The sequence below is a fragment of the Bos indicus x Bos taurus genome, chromosome 3 (assembly GCF_003369695.1).
Source record: "Bos indicus x Bos taurus breed Angus x Brahman F1 hybrid chromosome 3, Bos_hybrid_MaternalHap_v2.0, whole genome shotgun sequence".
NCBI lineage: Eukaryota > Metazoa > Chordata > Mammalia > Artiodactyla > Bovidae > Bos > Bos indicus x Bos taurus.
The window spans coordinates 8,209,665-8,226,122 of record NC_040078.1 but is presented as its reverse complement, the minus strand read 5'-3'; the positions used below and the strand labels follow the sequence as shown (position 1 = coordinate 8,226,122).

The 16,458-nt window shown below is 42.7% G+C and overlaps 2 protein-coding genes across 5 annotated transcripts in view; one reads left to right on the top strand and one right to left on the bottom strand.

Moving 5' to 3' along the window:
* SDHC (succinate dehydrogenase complex subunit C) overlaps positions 1–11,818 on the top strand; it is a 30,288-nt gene extending 18,470 nt beyond the window's left edge. Inside the window, exons 5-6 of the mRNA XM_027527705.1 lie at positions 4,587–4,750; positions 10,954–11,818. Of these exons, the coding sequence (XP_027383506.1) occupies positions 4,587–4,750; positions 10,954–11,058 (269 nt within the window). The 3' untranslated portion in view covers positions 11,059–11,818. The remainder of the gene's footprint in view (positions 1–4,586; positions 4,751–10,953) is intronic.
* A 2,006-nt stretch (positions 11,819–13,824) lies between these two features.
* The window catches only part of CFAP126 (cilia and flagella associated protein 126), a 32,893-nt gene continuing 30,259 nt past the window's right edge, over positions 13,825–16,458 (bottom strand). For 2 of the 4 annotated variants that reach the window (XM_027527674.1, XM_027527680.1), the window contains exons 2-5: positions 16,072–16,134; positions 15,796–15,876; positions 15,128–15,304; positions 13,825–14,765 (exon numbers count right to left, since the gene is read on the bottom strand). In XM_027527674.1, the coding sequence (XP_027383475.1) occupies positions 14,523–14,765; positions 15,128–15,304; positions 15,796–15,876; positions 16,072–16,134 (564 nt within the window). In that variant the 3' untranslated portion in view covers positions 13,825–14,522. Of the gene's footprint in view, positions 14,766–15,127; positions 15,305–15,795; positions 15,877–16,071; positions 16,338–16,458 lie in introns of all 4 variants that reach the window. The other 2 variants (XR_003508728.1, XR_003508727.1) reach the window with 2 other exon arrangements.

Here is a 16,458-nt window from a genome sequence, read left to right as displayed (position 1 = left end):
TAGTTCCTTCTTTTGTAGCTCGCCACAAAATTGTCAGCTCAAAGGATACTTTACTCACCACCATACCTAAAATAGTAGCTCTGGTTTGTTTCTAGTTCTGTTATTAGTTTTCAGTTTCACAACACTATTCCTTCATAGTTCTTATTGCACTGTTTCTTCACAGCTTTTTATACATCTGTCTCTTTGATTAGACTGTAAACTCTTCAGATAGTAGGCCCTGCATCTACTTTATTTACCATTCATATCCTCTAGCACTCAGTGGGTGCTTCTGTGAGTGTCTTAGTCACTCAGTCATGCCCAGCTCTGCGACTCCATGGACCATAGCCTGCCAGGCTCCTCTGTCCATGGTAAGAATACTGTAGTGGGTAGCCATTACCTTCTCCAGGGAATCTTCCCAACCCAGGGATCAAACCTGGGTCTCCCTTAATTGCAGGCAGGTTCTTTACCTTCTCAGCCACCAGCGAAGCCCAGTAATGGAAACTATTAACCTAATAAACAAACTGCTCTTGTCCTTCCAGTGATTTTTAGGCTAAATGAATGCAACCATGTCAGTCACTTTGCTTATGGTGGTCAGTTCAGAAATGTTTGTTCCTCCTCAGTCAGTTCAGTCACTCAGTCGTGTCCAACTCTTGCAACCCAGGCCTCCCTGTCCATCACCAACTCCCGGAGTCCAACCAAATCCATGTCCGTTGAGTTGGTGATGCCATCCAACCATCTCATCCTCTGTCGTCCCCTTCTCCTCCTGCCCTCAATCTTTCCCAGCATCAGGGTCTTTTCAAATGAGTCAGCTCTCTGCATCAGGTGGCCGAAGTATTGGAGTTTCAGCTTCAACATCAGTCCTTCCAATGAACACCCAGGACTGATCTCCTTTAGGATGGACTGGTTGGATCTCCTCGCAGTCCAAGGGACTCTCAAGAGTCTTCTCCAACACCACAGTTCAAAAGCATCAATTCTTCAGCGCTCAGCTTTCTTTATAGTCCAACTCTCATATCCATACATGACCACTGGGAAAGCCATGGCCTTGACTAGATGGACCTTTGCTGACAAAATAATGTCTCTGCTTTTTAATATGCTGTCTAGGTTGGTCATAACTTTCCTTCCAAGGAGTAAGCGTCTTTTAATTTCATGGCTGCAGTCACCAACTGCAGTGATTTTGGAGCCCAGAAAAATAAAATCAGCCACTGTTTCCACATTTGTTTGCCATGAAGTGATGGGACCAGATGCCGTGATCTTAGTTTTCTGAATGTTGAGCTTTAAGCCAACTTTTTCACTCTCCTCTTTCACTTTTCATCAAGAGGCTCTTTAGTTCTTCTTCACTTTCTGCCATAATGGTGGTGTCATCTGCATATCTGAGGTTATTGATATTTCTCCCGGCAATCTTGATTCCAGCTCGTGCTTCTTCCAGCCCAGCATTTCTCATGATGTACTCTGCATATAAATTAAATGAGCAGGGTGACAATATAGAGCCTTGACATACTCCTTTTCCTATTTGGAACCAGTTCCTCCTAACTTCTAATTAATCTTCTTTCATGCATTAGAAATTGGATAGTGATAAAAGCGTCTACCCTCAAGGGTAAAAGAGTCTAAGGAATAAGACAAATATTTGTAATGCACTGGGATAATTTTTTAATAGAGATATGAGGTCCCAGAGGTGAGACCAACTCTGCAGGAGTCAGAGATCTTGAAAGAAGAACGAGTGGGAGAATTCATGAAACGGAGGTAGAGGAGGCTTCTCTGTATTCCGACAGAGAAGCCACCGGATGCAAAGGCACAGGGTTTGCAAAGCATCCAAAATCTTGGATGATGATAAGTAGATCTACTCGTTTAAGAACTGTGTTACGAAAGTGGCAGAAGATAAGATTGGATCATGATAACTAGATGGACTTGTTTAAGAGTTGTGTTATGGAAAAAGTGGCAAAAGATAAGACTGGGAAGTGTCCTGGGCTGTAAAGGACTTTGACCGCTGTGTCGAGAAGTTGGAACTTGATCCCATAAGAAATCAAAAAAGGTGGAACTTGATCCCATAAGAAATCAAAAAAGGTTTATGTTCTCATTTGTTTCAGTAACAGAACAAGCTGGGCTAGACAAATCCATGATTAGGTGTTTATTCATACTGTAGAGATTTTGTGGCTGATACTCTAAAGAGCATGTTGAACTAAAAAAGCATGATGACACTAGTTTGACTTTAAATAGAATTTATTGAGGAAGAACTTTACAAGCAGTTCTTTAAAAGATGGAAAAAGAAGCCAGTAACACTTTTCCATTGCTTAGGTTCTGTAAGGGATTAAAATACTTGTGATTTTTCATAGCAACAGTGTAAAAATATAGGTGAAATTAGATAAATTCCTTAAAAATGGCATAGTTGAAGCTGCAATGTGAATAAGACTGGGAAAGGGTAATCAAAATGCAACGTACAGCAATGAAATGAATGAGTGCCAAACAACAGATACGTTAGAAGAACGCAGCTGTAAATAAATTGTACAGTTAACTTGAATGGGAAGAAGAATGGTCCTGAATATTCTGGATAGTCTTTAAAAATAGGTCGGATTGAAAATCAGAACTTCAGTGAGAGGTCACTTGACTGTATAGGCAAACCTGCTCAGGTAATCACTTCTTTTCTGGAAAAGCCAAAGAACTGACAGATTATAAAGTAACTAGTGGAACTCTGAAATCCCTGTTTTGTTTTTCTGGGCTTTTCATGAGATGGGACATGAGTTATTGATTCTTAGATGTGATATGTTACACCCTGGTCATTCCCAACTGAGACAGTGTAGAGAAAAAGCACAAACTTTGGATATTTCTGAGTTCAGTTCCAACTTTCTCACTAGCTACTGTATCATCACTTCCTTTTCTGCTTATAATGCCTTGCTAGGACTTTGAGAATTATATATATAAAGTTGCAGCTGTTAACCAGGGTTCCCATGACCCGGTCCTCAGTTTTGATAATTTACTAGAAGAGCTCACCATAACTCAGGAAGACACTTTATTTAGACATACTGGTTTTCAAAATAAAAACCAATGGAGGAGATAACACAGGGCTAAATACACAGGAACAGAGAGCAAAGTGTGTATGAAGCTTCCATGCCCTCTCTGGGCACACCACCCTCCTAGCACATCCTTGTGTTCAGTAACCTAGAGGCTGTCCAAATCCTGTAGCTTATGGTGGCTTCAGTGCCTAGGCAAGATTGATTAATCATTGGCCATTGGTCATTAGCTTGATCACCAGCCACTCCCAGGTGTGTGTATATAGTGAGAGGAAGTGGGGAGTAGACAGGGAAGGGAACGGATGTATGGGACTAAAAGTTCATTTGGATGCAGAACCCATGGATGTGGAGCACTAACTGTATAGCCTTCTAGTGGGTGTGGAGTGGCTTCTCATAGTTTTGATTTGCATTTCCCTAGTGACTAATGGTATTGAGCATCTTTTCATATACTTATGGACCTTTTACTTCTTTGGAGAGAGATTTATTCACATCCTTTGCCTGTTTTTAAATTAGGTTGCCTTTTTATTATTGAGCTATAAGGGTCTTTAATATATTCTGTATACAAGTCCCTTATCAGACATAACAATGTACAAAAATTTTCTCTCATTGTATATGTTGTCTTTTTACTTTCTTGTTGGCATTGCTTGTAGCACAAAAGTTTTTTATTTTTTTCCATAGTATTTGTTGATTTATCAACACAAATTATTCCATTATTCTTAAGTCATAGTTTTGTAATTCAGATTACAGTTCAGTGACAAAACTTCCATGGAACTCAACCTAAAGAAATTTTTTACATTGTGAAATCACTTTGCACTCTGAAAGATACCAGCCTTCCTCATCTCAAAAATCTTCCATGGAATCATAATTTCTGTAGTAGTCTGCATATGCTTGCTTTCTTGCTTCAGCCACAGCAAACTTACAGAAAGCTGCACCCCCGGAATACAGTGAATGCTCCAACAATCTGAAGTTTCGTCAAAGAACTGAAAGCCATGGTAGTTATTCTCAGCATCAGCGTCCTTCCAGACTAACGGAGAAATGGCCCCCAAAAGTGTTTAATTTTGATGAACTCCAATTTATTATTTTGTTGCTTCTGGTTTGGTGTCGTATCTAAGAAACCACTGCTGATCCAAAGTCCTAAAGATTTACTCCTGTGTTTTCTTGGTTTTATGGTTTTAGTTCTTACATTTAGGTCTCTGATTCATTTTGAGTTAAATTTTTGTATGGTAGAGATTTGATTGATTAAAAATTTTTTTTTCTCAGTCTTTTTCTTGAACCGAGTATACTGTTTTTATTTTTTCTTACTGAGATGATATAGATACAGCAGAGGTGACGTCTAAAGTGGTAGGTAAAGTTTTTATAGAGAGCAATGTGGGATGAAGGATTAAGATGCTAAAATATATATTCTGAATTTTAAGAGATTGGAGTCAGATTCCATGGAGCCTATCTCCTACTACACATGTGAACATTAGTTTAAATCTTCCCCATTTTAAATTGGTTTAGAATTGTGTGAAGTGCTAGGGACTGTCATAGAAACCAGTTTTATGTGTCTTACTGGTTGTAGCTGATGGACCGCTGTGATGGACTTACTTTGTTTCTCCTCAGGAGTCTCTCTTTTTGGCTTGTCAGCCCTCTTGGTCCCTGGGAGCTTTGAGTCTCATTTGGAATTTGTGAAGTCCCTGTGTTTGGGGCCAGCACTGATCCACACAGCCAAATTTGCACTTGTCTTCCCTCTCATGTATCACACCTGGAATGGGATCCGACACTTGGTAAGTTAATTGTAGACTTGTACATTTTCTAGGTGCAAGGAATGGAGAGGCTCAGAGGATTCTCTTTTCTGGTCTGGGTTTAGTACTGTTCTTAAAGTTAGTTGTGCTGGATGTTTGCTCAAGGGCCTCTTGGACAAAGCTAAACTAGATTGCCTGGGCACTGCCAGGCAGCACAGCTGGTGATGTAGCTGAGCACTGGACATAGACCTGACAGATGCTTTCAGGATCTCCGTGAATTCTTCCAGTTTTAAGAGGGTCATTACTAAAAGAGACCCCTTAAGCCAGGCCACATATCTGGCATAGAAGGCATATTTATCAGACAGAAATTGTTACCTGTTGTGTCAGGCACTGTTGTAGACACTGGAGGTTCATTTATGAACTAGATAACATAGTTACTGCTTGATGGGAAGTCTTAATCTTCCCATCAAGACAAAGTGACATATCTGGAGTCAAATATACTGATTATTATTAACTTGATATTGGATTATGTTAACTGCTTTTGTTATTTGTTTTGAACTATTAGAATGGGACCAACTTCAACAAGAAACCGAGTGTCCAGGATCTCAATATTGGGTTTAGAAATCTTTTGACAGCTGAACTCTGTCCAAGTTGCCTCCTACATGAGCTTGGGGTCAGTTCAAACTGGTGTCCCCTTTTTTTTAAGGAATCAAACCTGCCCCAGCTCAGGGATCAATCTCTCCTACAGCACTTTAAGATTTATATTTTGTGGTCTCCCTACCCCTGGTCTTGCTTCCTTTGTCAGGAAGATAATTACAGCTTCCTTCTTTATGGTTTTCCATTCTCTCTCACCCTGAGCCATCTGGCAGTTGGATGTTCTTGCCTTAATTTGACCTTTTGTAACTTCCACATTAGAGCTTAGAGACAAGCACTTTCTGAATTTTAGTCTGGTCCAATAGACAGTTTAATGGAATCAGAAAAGCGAGAGACTAAATGATCTATTAAATTAAGTGTATCTATTAACTGTTCCCTGGAGCAGTGTTCAGTTTGATTCAAAATGACTTCACTTCCCTCGGGGAGCGGGGAGAGAGGGAGAGCATTTCCATTAATGACTTCTTATTCCACGGAACAAAGCTCTCCAATAGAATCAGCTGATCAGCTTCCTCTGTTGGCATCCTGGCTCAGGCAGGGACTTGCCATATATTTGCTTTTGTCTCAGAATGGGGGGAGGGAAGAGGAAGAGATTTTATAAAATGTCAGAACTCAGTCAGGGCTTTTCTTAAGCCCTTAAATCTGCTTTTGTTTGTTCTTCTAGCAAGTCCTGGCTCTGAGTGGGACAGGATTTTGTTCTCTGTGACAGTCCATAGTTCTTGCACTCTGAGCTTGACAGTTGTGCTGCCAGAAGATCTAATGGGGCTCTATCCCCTGGTGGTCTGGTGGCTAGGGTTCCTGGTTTTCATCCAGGCTACCCAGGTTCAGTTCCTGGGCAGGGAACTAAGATCTTTCTCTAGGACTGCTCACTGCTGTCTCTCCAAGATCACATCCAGAACTTTCCCTGTACATTCATATTCATGTAAATGCATAGCTACCCATACATTAAAAGAAAAAAAAAATCTAATGGAGTGGAGGGTGGAATTGATGAAAGAGAGTAGGAAGTGACAGGGTCTCTGATATGCTAGAGAGTATCCCCCTATCACCACCACCCAGTAGGACTCAATTTTTCTGTAAAGCATTGTACCTTTATTTTTTTGAAAGCACTGTGCCCCATGAATAGTATGAAAAGGGAAAAAGATACGACACTGAAAGATGAACTCCCCAGGTTGGTAGGTGCCCAATACGCTACTGGAGAAGAGGGTAGAAATAACTCCAGAAAGAATGAAGAGACAGAGCCAAAGCAAAAACAACACCCAGTTGTAGGTGTGACTGGTGATGGAAGTAAAGTCTGTTGCTGTAAGAACAGTATTGCATAGGACCTGGACTGTTAGGTCCATGAATCAAGGTAAATTAGAAGTGGTCAAAAAAAAAAAAAAAAAAAAAAGCGGAGAAGGCAATGGCACCCCACTCCCGTACTCTTGCTTGGAAAATCCCATGGACAGAGGAGCCTGTTAGGCTGCAATCCATGGGGTCGCTAAGAGTTGGACACGACTGAGCGACTTCACTTTCACTTTTCACTTTCATGCATTGGAGAAGGAAATGGCAACCCACTCCAGTGTTCTTGCCTGGAGAATCCCAGGGACGGGGGAGCCTGATGGGCTGCTGTCTATGGGGTCACACAGAGTCGGACACGACTGAAGTGACTTAGCATATATAGAAGTGGTCAAACAGGAGATGGCAAAAGTGAAGATTGACATTTTAGAAATCAGTGAACTAAAATGGACTGGAATGGGTGAATTTAATTCAAATGACCATTATATTTCCTACTGTGGGCAGGAATCCCTTAGAAGAAATGGAATAGCCCTCATAGTCAACCAAAGAGTCTGAAATGCAGTACTTGGATGCAATCTCAAAAATGACAGAATGATCTTTGTTCGTTTCCAAGGCAAACCATTGAGTATCACAGTAATCCAAGTCTATGCCCCAACCAGTAATGCTGAAGAAGCTGAAGTTGAATGGTTCTATGAAGACCTATAAGACCTTCTAGAATTAACACACAAAAAAGATGTCCTTTTCATTATAGGGGACTGGAATACAAAAGTAGGAAGTCAAGAGATAACTTGAGTAACAGGCACATTTGGCCTTGGAGTAAAAAAAGAAGCAGGGCAAAGGCTAACAGAGTTTTGCCAAGAGAACACACTGGTCATAGCAACACCTTCTTCCAACAACATAAGAGAAGACTCTACACATGGACCTCACCAGATGGTCAACACCAAAATCAGATTGATTATATTCTTTGCAGCCAAAGATGGAGAAGCTCTATACAGTCAGCAAAAACAAGACCAGGAGCTGACTGTGGCTCAGATCATGAACTCCTTATTACAAAATTCAGATTTAATTGAAGAAAGTAGGGAAAACCACTAGACCATTCAGGTAGGACCTAAATCAAATCCTTTATGATTATACAGTGGAAGTGAGAAATAGATTTAAGGGCCTAGATCTGATAGATAGAGTGCCTGATGAACTATGGAATGAGGTTCATACATTGTACAGGAGACAGGGATCAAGACCATCCCCATGGAAAAGAAATACAAAAAAGCAAAATGGCTGTCTGGGGAGGCCTTGCAAATAGCTGTGAAAAGAAGAGAAGCGAAAAGCAAAGGAGAACAGGAAAGATATTCCCATCTGAATGCAGAATTCCAAAGAATAGCAAGGAGAGATAAGAAAGCCTAAACGATCAGTGCAAAGATACAGAGGAAAACAATAGAATGGGAAAGACTAGAGCTCTCAGTCTCTTCAAGAAAATTAGAGATACCAGGGGAACATTTCATGCAAAGATTAGCACAATAAAGGACAGAAATGGTATGGACCTAACAGAAGCAGAAGATATTAAGAAGAGGTGGCAAGAATACACAGAAGAACTATACAAAAAAGATCTTCAGGACCCAGATAACCACGATGGTGTGATCACTCACTTAGTGCTAGACATCCTAGAGTTCGAAGTCAAGTGGCCCTTAGAAAGCATCACTGTGAACAAAGTTAGTGGAGGTGATGGAATTCCAGTTGAGCTATTTCAAATCCTGAAAGATGATGCTGTGAAAGTGCTGCAGTCAATATGCCAGCAAATTTGTAAAACTCAGCAGTGGCCACAGGACTGGAAAAGGCCAGTTTTCATTCCAATCCACAAGAAAGGCAATGCCAAAGAATGTTCAAACTACTGCACAATTGCGTTCATCTCACATGCTAGCAAAATAATGCTCAAAATTCTCCAAGTCAGGCTTCAGTAGTACATGAACCAAGAACTTCCAGATGTTCAAAATGGATTTAGAAAAGGCAAGGGAACCAGAGATCAAATTGCCAACATCCATTGGATCATCGAAAAAGCGAGAGAGTTACAGAAAAACATCTGCTTCATTGACTATGTCAAAGCCTTTGTGTGGATCACAGCAAACTGTGGAAAATTCTGAAAGAGATGCGAATACCAGACCACCTGACCTGCCTCCTGAGAAATCTGCATGCAGGTCAAGAAACAACAGTTAGAACCAGACATGAACAACAGACTGGTTCCAGATTGTAAAAGGAGTATGTCACGGCTGTATATTGTCACCCTGTTTGTTTAACTTACATGCAGAGTACATCATGCGAAATGCTGGGCTGGATGAAGCACAAGCTAGAATCAAAATTGCTGGGAGAAACATCAATAAACTCAGACAGGCAGATGACACCACCCTTATGGCAGAAAGTGAAGAGGAACTAAAGAGCCTCTTGATGAAAGTGAAAGAAAAGAGTGAAAAAGCTGGCTTAAAACTCAACGTTCAGAAAACTAAGATCATGGCATCTGATCCCATCACTTCATGGCAAATAGATGGGGAAACAATGGAAACAGTGACAGACTTTATTTGCTTGGGCTCCAGAATCACTGCAGATGGTGACTGCTGCCTTGAAATTAAAAGACGCTTGCTCCTTGGGAGAAAAGCTATGACCAATCTAGACAGCATATTAAAAAGCATAGACATTACTTCACCAGCAAAAGTCTGTCTAGTTAAAGCTATGGTTTTTCCAGTAGTCGTGTATAGATGTGAGATCTGGACCATAAAGAAAGCTGAGCGCTGAATAATTGATGCTTTTGAACTGTGGTGTTCGAGAAGACTCTTGAGAGTCCCTTGGACTGCAAGGAGATCCAACCAGTCTATCCTAAAGGAAGTCATTCCTGAATATTCATTGAAAGGAGTAATGCTGAAGCTGAAACTCCAATACTTTGGGCCACCTGATGCGAAGAACTGACTCATTTCCCACCCTGATGCTGGGAAAGATTGAAGGTGGGAGAAGGGGAGAATGAGACGGTTAGATGGCATCACTGACTCGATGGATATGAGTTTGAGCAAGCTTTAGGAGTTGGTGATGGACAGGGAGGCCTGGTGTGCTGCAGGCCACAGGGCCGCAAACAGTTGGACTCAACTGAGCAACTGAACTGAACTATTCCTTTATAAGCAAGCAACTGTTTGCCTCTTTGACTCCTAATCTTATCTAGGTAGAAGCTGTTTGACACCTGAGGTAGGGACATCTTCTCATCTTGAGTTTTTTCCAGGCTCTAATTTTTCTCTGAAGCTTTCTTAAAGTGTGGGCTTCTTTGTGTTGATGCAGTCATGTGTGGAAAGTGTGAGACCTGAAGACTCTGCTTTTGCCCTAGGGGAGCTTTTAGAATATGATATGTTGATATCCCTAGGACACAAGAAAGTCTAAATTAGTGTTTTTTGACTCCGTGGGTAGAAAATCTATTTAGTGGGTTGCTACCAACAAAAAAGAACTTTAAATAGAATATACCGTACAGAATATAACACAGAAGGTGTTGATAAATATTGCTTATTGTTTCATGAACTTTTATATATAAGATATATATACACAGACATTGGGTACTAACTAAAAAGATATTTTTTAGTGGTGGGGGCATGTCACAGTCAAAACAAAATTGAGTCTAGATCCCAAGAGTAGTTTTTTTTGGCCATGCCTTGAGTCACGTGGGATTATTTCCCCACCAGGGATTGAATCCCCTGCATTGGAAGTGTGGAGTCTTAACCACTGGACCACCAGGGAATTCCCTAAAGAGTATTTTTTTAAAAAAATACTAGTTCCCTAATGGACAAATGTTGCTTCCCAAAGAGGATTCAGAGGTTGACTATATCTAAAAAACCATGTATTATATCCCCATTTTGGAGATTAACAGTGTGCATTAGTAAGTTGTTTAAGAAGTCTTGTATTTAAACAGTTGCCAAATTTATTTGACTTCAGAACTTTTTTTTCCCACCTGTAATGCCTTTTAACATTCTGTGAAACTAGTTTTTGGAGAAACACACTTTGGAAAACCTTGATCTGGTTTTGTTGTCACGAGGGAAAGTTTTATCTATTTAGTCTGAAAGTTCTTATACACAGGGACTGAGGATCGATTCCCTGTGCTGTCATTGGGATAAGAGGGTGGCAGGTACCATATTGTGGGTTTCGAGGAAGGTGAAGGTCAGAATAAGGAAGTGCTTTTCTCTAGAATCATGCTGAGAGAAATTGCCTGTTTCCTAAGTGGAGTTCTTTTCTGAGAAAGGAGCTATGAGAGTGACCAGGACCCTGATTGCTGAAATTTTTTCTTCTTATTTTTACAGATGTGGGATCTAGGAAAAGGCCTGACGATTTCCCAGCTACACCAGTCTGGAGTGGCTGTCCTGGTTCTTACTGTGTTGTCCTCTGTAGGGCTGGCAGCCATGTGAAGAGCCGAAGTTCCCAGTGTCATCATCCTACAAATTATCACATTGACCTGTCTTCCTGTTTGTTACTCTTGTCTTTGGCCAGGGCAAAGTTATTCTGATTTGTTTAGACCCTTCTTTGCTTGCAGATCCCCTTGGAGCTCAGCAGTAGAGTACCTTACAGAACCATAACGGTGGAAAAGGGTCCAGTTTTCTCCTTATTTCTAAGGATGGAATGACTGCAAAAACTCCCTTTTCTTGCCCCCGGCTTGCAGCCTACTCTGGGCTTGGGAGCCTTCTTTCTCTCTCCATGTTAGGCCTTGATTTATGCTGAGGGTCAGCCTTTGGCTCCTTTTTCCTGAGACAGTGGAAACAATGCCAGCTCTGTGGCCTCTGCCGTGGGGACTGGGAGTGGGGATCCGGGTGCCACTGCCTGTGGGTTGCTGGCTCAAAGGACAATTCTGTCCATTGGTCAGAGCCCAGGGTCTTTAGCGCCCACATAGTGTGACTGAAAGGAGAGGGGTGGGGGTGCAGGAGAATTAGCCTGTCCCAGCTAGCGGGAGATAAGAAGAGTTAAGTTGGCTCTTGGAGCAGGTCTTGGGGAGAAGATATATAGCTTTTGATGCAAGAAGAAAATCCAGAAAATTATTGTTGAATCTGTTACGGGTTATTTCTTTTCCTTGTGTTTCCAGAAAAACCAAACCTCTTACTGTCATGTTTTCTAATCCAGAATCACGTGACATCTTTTTCTGAAACTGAATTAAAATTATTATTTTGCCTTTGACTCTTGTTGATACTTGGAGAAACCAAGACAGCGGCGACTGGGGAGGAGGAGCCAGTTTCCTCCCTGCCCCATCTTGTCTCCTTCTGGTCTCCTCCTCTCAGGTGCTTGCATCCCCCAATCCTGCCTTCCTCCGGAGGGAAGCAATTTGTCCTTTTAAGTGAGCACTCAAAAATTATCAGGGAATCAAATAAAAGTGGCTAGGGATTTAATATACAGAAACCTCAGAGAAGAAAGGAGCAGGAGAAAGGAAGTTAAGCTGTGGAGAGCTTTTAGTTTTTTATAAACTCCAGAATCCCACTGAGAACAGATTAGAAGCCCCAAGGTACAGTTCAGCAAGTTATAATCCAGTGGAATAATGGAGGGGATGGCCAAGGGACCATGAGCTAAGTATGTAAATCAGCGGAGGGGAGAGTGGAGGTAAGAAAGAGATTGATGGAAACCTGGCAGACATTTATGGTTTTATGAGAAAACTTGCTACTTTCCTAATCCATCCATATAGGCCGGGCTTTTGGGCCCCTAGCTCCCTGTGGCGGGAGTGCTGTTTTGATAGGCTCCGGAAACTCTGGGGCGACTGATCTTAGTGTGTCACTGAGCTGCTCGCCAGCCAGTTAAAGCTTTGGTTGGAGAGAAGCAGCAGTGACTGTGATTGGTGTCAGTTGGAGAGGAAGACCTTGCTTGGCTGCTTCATCAGTCTTCATCCCAGCTCCTAGTAGTCTTTGGCTTTAAGTGATGATCACGTCTCCCTTTTTGCTATACTGGCCCTGAGAAGTCTTTGGAGCCTTTTCCAGCACACACCGGGGGCTTCCCTTGTGGCTCAAACAGTAAAGAATCTGCCTGCCATGCAGGAGACTTGCGTTTAGTCCATGGGTCAGAAAGGTCCCTGGAGAAGGGCATGCTAACCCACTCCAGGATTCTTGCCTGGAGAATCCCACAGACAGAGGAGCCTGGTGGGCTATAGTCCACAGGGCCGCAAAGGGTTGGACAGGAATGAGCGACTTACAGGCTTTCCAGTGCACACCAGACGCCCTCTGTGCTTGTCCTCAGAGTGAGGCATCCGTGCTCACCAGGGAACAACTGGGTACCAGAACTGGGAAAGCTTTGGCAAGCACATTAAATCCAACAGCCAGTGCCAGGAAGTTGCAGAACAGGGGTAAAGATAAACAGAAATGAGAGGCTGGGAAATGGATAGGGGACACTCTTGGCTTCTTAATCATTCCCTGGACTTCCCTGGTGGCTCAGATGGTAAAGCGTCTGCCTACAATGCCGGAGAGCCGGGTTCAGTCCCTTGGTTGGGAAGATCTGGAGAAAGAAATGGCAACCCATTCCAGTATTCTTGCCTGGAAAATCCCATGGACAGAGGAACCTGGTAGGTTACAGCCCATGGGGTTGCAAAGAGTCGGACACGACTGAGCAACTTACGACTTATGACTTAATCATTCAGGTGATTGGGTTGGGAGTGGCAGAGTGGTCATCATGTATGTAATTCTGCCCCAACTTTCTACTTACGTGTCGCCCTTTATTTTTCTTCTCTGTCTCCTAATCACTTCTGTAGCTTTAGTTTTCAAGTTATATTTGTATTTTTGCTTAAGTTTTGCTTTTACAACTCTTAGTTCCCCTGTGTGTTCTGTCAGATCAGATATGATCTCTTAGACAAGGGTCACGTCTCTTACCCTGGCATCCCATTGCTTTTCTTCCCCACCTCCAAATACACATACACCTGCTCTACTCTCAATGGTCGTACTTCTGACTTTGAAGTTAATGCTCGGGGTGAAAAGTGAGGGGGTATTTATTTCCTCCAACCCTTCTAATTATGGGTTAAAAGAGGTGGCCAGAGTGACCTCGGGCGGCCTCGGCCTGCAGCAGCTTAGAGCAGGGCTTGGTATCCCAGCCAGAGATTAAAGCTGGGCCGCAGCAGTGAAAGCACCAAATCCTAGTTACTAGACCAGTGGTCAGTGGCAAGGGCCCTGGCCCTTCGACTTTGCAGAAAAGAATTCCCACAAAGAAAGTAGTGAAGCAAGTAAGGTATTTATTAAGAGAAAAAAGAGTATAATACATGTGGATAGGCACACAGGCAGACTGTCCCAGACATGCGCCCTCGAAGCAGTTTGAATTACTTTTATGAGGCATTTCTTGTTGGTTTCCTTTGGCCAATCATTTTGATTTGTCTGGTTCACACTCCATATGTGGTATATCAGGATTCTCTCAGATGAGTGCACACATCTTTTAGCCAAGGTGGATTCTACTGAAGAGGCGTTATGGGTAGAGCATCCCTTGGCGTTGCTCCCTGCTTCTGCCTGCAAGGAGCCTTTCTGCGCATGTGTGGTTGGGGAGGTCTCCTGACTTCCAGAGTGAGAAATGGTTTGAACAGGGCCCAGCCTCCTCCCTTAATTGTCCTGCTATTGCCTTGGAGTGGAGTTTCAATTTATAGGGAATGAATCTCCAATTGCTTTACCTTGGGGGAGTGAGGTGGAGGGTGCCCATCTACCTCCTACCTCAAGAGCTGAAGAGAAAAATTTCAAGTCAGTAAAAGACTCAACATACAATGTTACTAACACAAAATTGTAAAGCAACTATACTCCAATAACAAAAAAAAGTTTATTTTACAAATTTGCCTTTATTCCCATCTGTAATTTCCCTGATTAAGGGGGGTCTTCCTTAGGCCACTCAGTCCCTTAGACCCTTACGGAGTTGCAGGTTTGCATTTCTAGACCTGGGCTAGATTACGGCCTGCGTGGGGCAAACACGGGCTTCCAGGTGGGCACTTTGGAGAGTTGAGTGGGCTTTGGGGACCTGGAGTGTGACCTGCAGAGGGATGTGAGCTTTGGAGTTGATCTGGGGAACTGAGATTTGAGGCTGGGGAGCTTGGGATTATGGTGGGGCTTGGTGCTTGTTGTACAGTCTTTGTGATAGACTTCCTGAGTTTCTTCTGACTGTCTGGATCATGGGGCTGTCAGGGGTAGAACAGAAGAGACAGTTATGTTTGCGGTTAGGCCTAGATCATTCTCAATCCATCTCAATTCTAAATCCCCTTCTCCCCATCCCATGGGCAAGAAGTCAGGTTTCAAATACGAGTTAAATTGGTACCATTAACCTCCCCTTGAGATCAGATCATTTTGTACTGTGTGAAGTGGGGAGATGTGTGGGGTGGATAAGATGTCCTTAGCTTATCCCTTCATCCCAAAGAGGTTGCTTAAGGACTAGACAGAATTGGTTAAAGGTTCCCCCTGCTGGGATTGTGGTAGTATAACAATAGACATTTCTGAGGTTGAAAAGGAAACAGGATTGAGGTTAAGTGGGAGAAATAGATACCTTGCCGAAGATTTCAGGACGCAACCCATTGGAAGCCTTAAGTAAATCAGGATTTTTCTGTATCCATCTGGTGAGGGAGGCAGCACCAGCAGCTGTACGGGAGGTCAGGGTCGCCCGAGCAGGGGGTACCTTCAGAGGCATTTGCCAGGTGCCCATGAAGGAGCCCCAGGGACTTGCCTAAATGGAAAAAGATGGGATTCCTCAACAGGGCTTCTTACTCTCAGTAACTGGCCTATTGGCAGGTCTGTTCTATTTGTCTTAGTTCCATCTTTTTACCTTTGGGATTGTCATGAAACAAGACTGAAAGCATAACTTCCCCAGTCTCTTCCCCTTTCTCATTTAGATTGCCCTAATTTTTTAATCCCCTTTACCTCCACTGGCTTAAACTCTACATCCTTAGCCTAAGTTTGGCAGGGTACCCACTATATAAGTATTATCACCTGAAGGTGTTCATTTTATACCAGTCATTCATCAACTTAAGGAGTTCTGGGTGTTAAACCTATCCTGTTGGCTGGAAGTTTGGGAGCACTCTTGTTACAATGTGAATTAGGTTGCACTTTAATCTTCCAAGTAGTGGCTGCAGGAGATTACAAGTCTTCCCTCTGTTACTCCAGTTCTATGCCTTGGTTCTTTAACTTTCTAGATGAGAATGGAGATGAATATCTCACCTTGGAACGGGGCACTGAAGGCAACAGATGACCACGATCATTGGCAATAATCTGAGTGTAGCCTTCATGGGAAGAAATCCTCTGGGGTAGAAGTGGAGAGAAAAGTGCTTGTGAAGATGGAGTGGAAAAGTGGGAGAAAGTATCTGAAGGGCTTAAATTTGAATTAAGGGCCGAGGGAGAGGAGGCTATGGGAATGCAAAGAATGCTGAAAGAGTTTAGGAGGTGCCAGCGAATTACAGAGCATGACGTAAAGAGGGTGCACTGAAGCTGGAATACCTCTTTTGTTGGCTTCGCAAGAGACCAGTTCTGCAGATACTTGGGTGAGAAAGGTTTCTCATACTGTGGAGAGAAAGATAAGAATCCCTGAGACTCAAAGGTCCCAAGCCCAGGAAATGATAGCTAGACACAGTTCTTTAGATTTGAAGACCAGAGGCATGAACAACCATGCTAAGTAAGCTTTAACTCACTGCAGAGAGCAGGTAAGTCGTTTTGTCTGTGTGCTGTCCAACATGAAGCCACTAGCCACGTGTGGCTCTTGAGCCCTGGAAACATGACCAGTCCAAGTTGAGGTGCTTTGTATGTACAGTTGACGCTTGAACATATGGGTTTGAACTGTGCAAGTTAACTTACAGATTTTTTTCAAAAAATATGTACTATAGTACT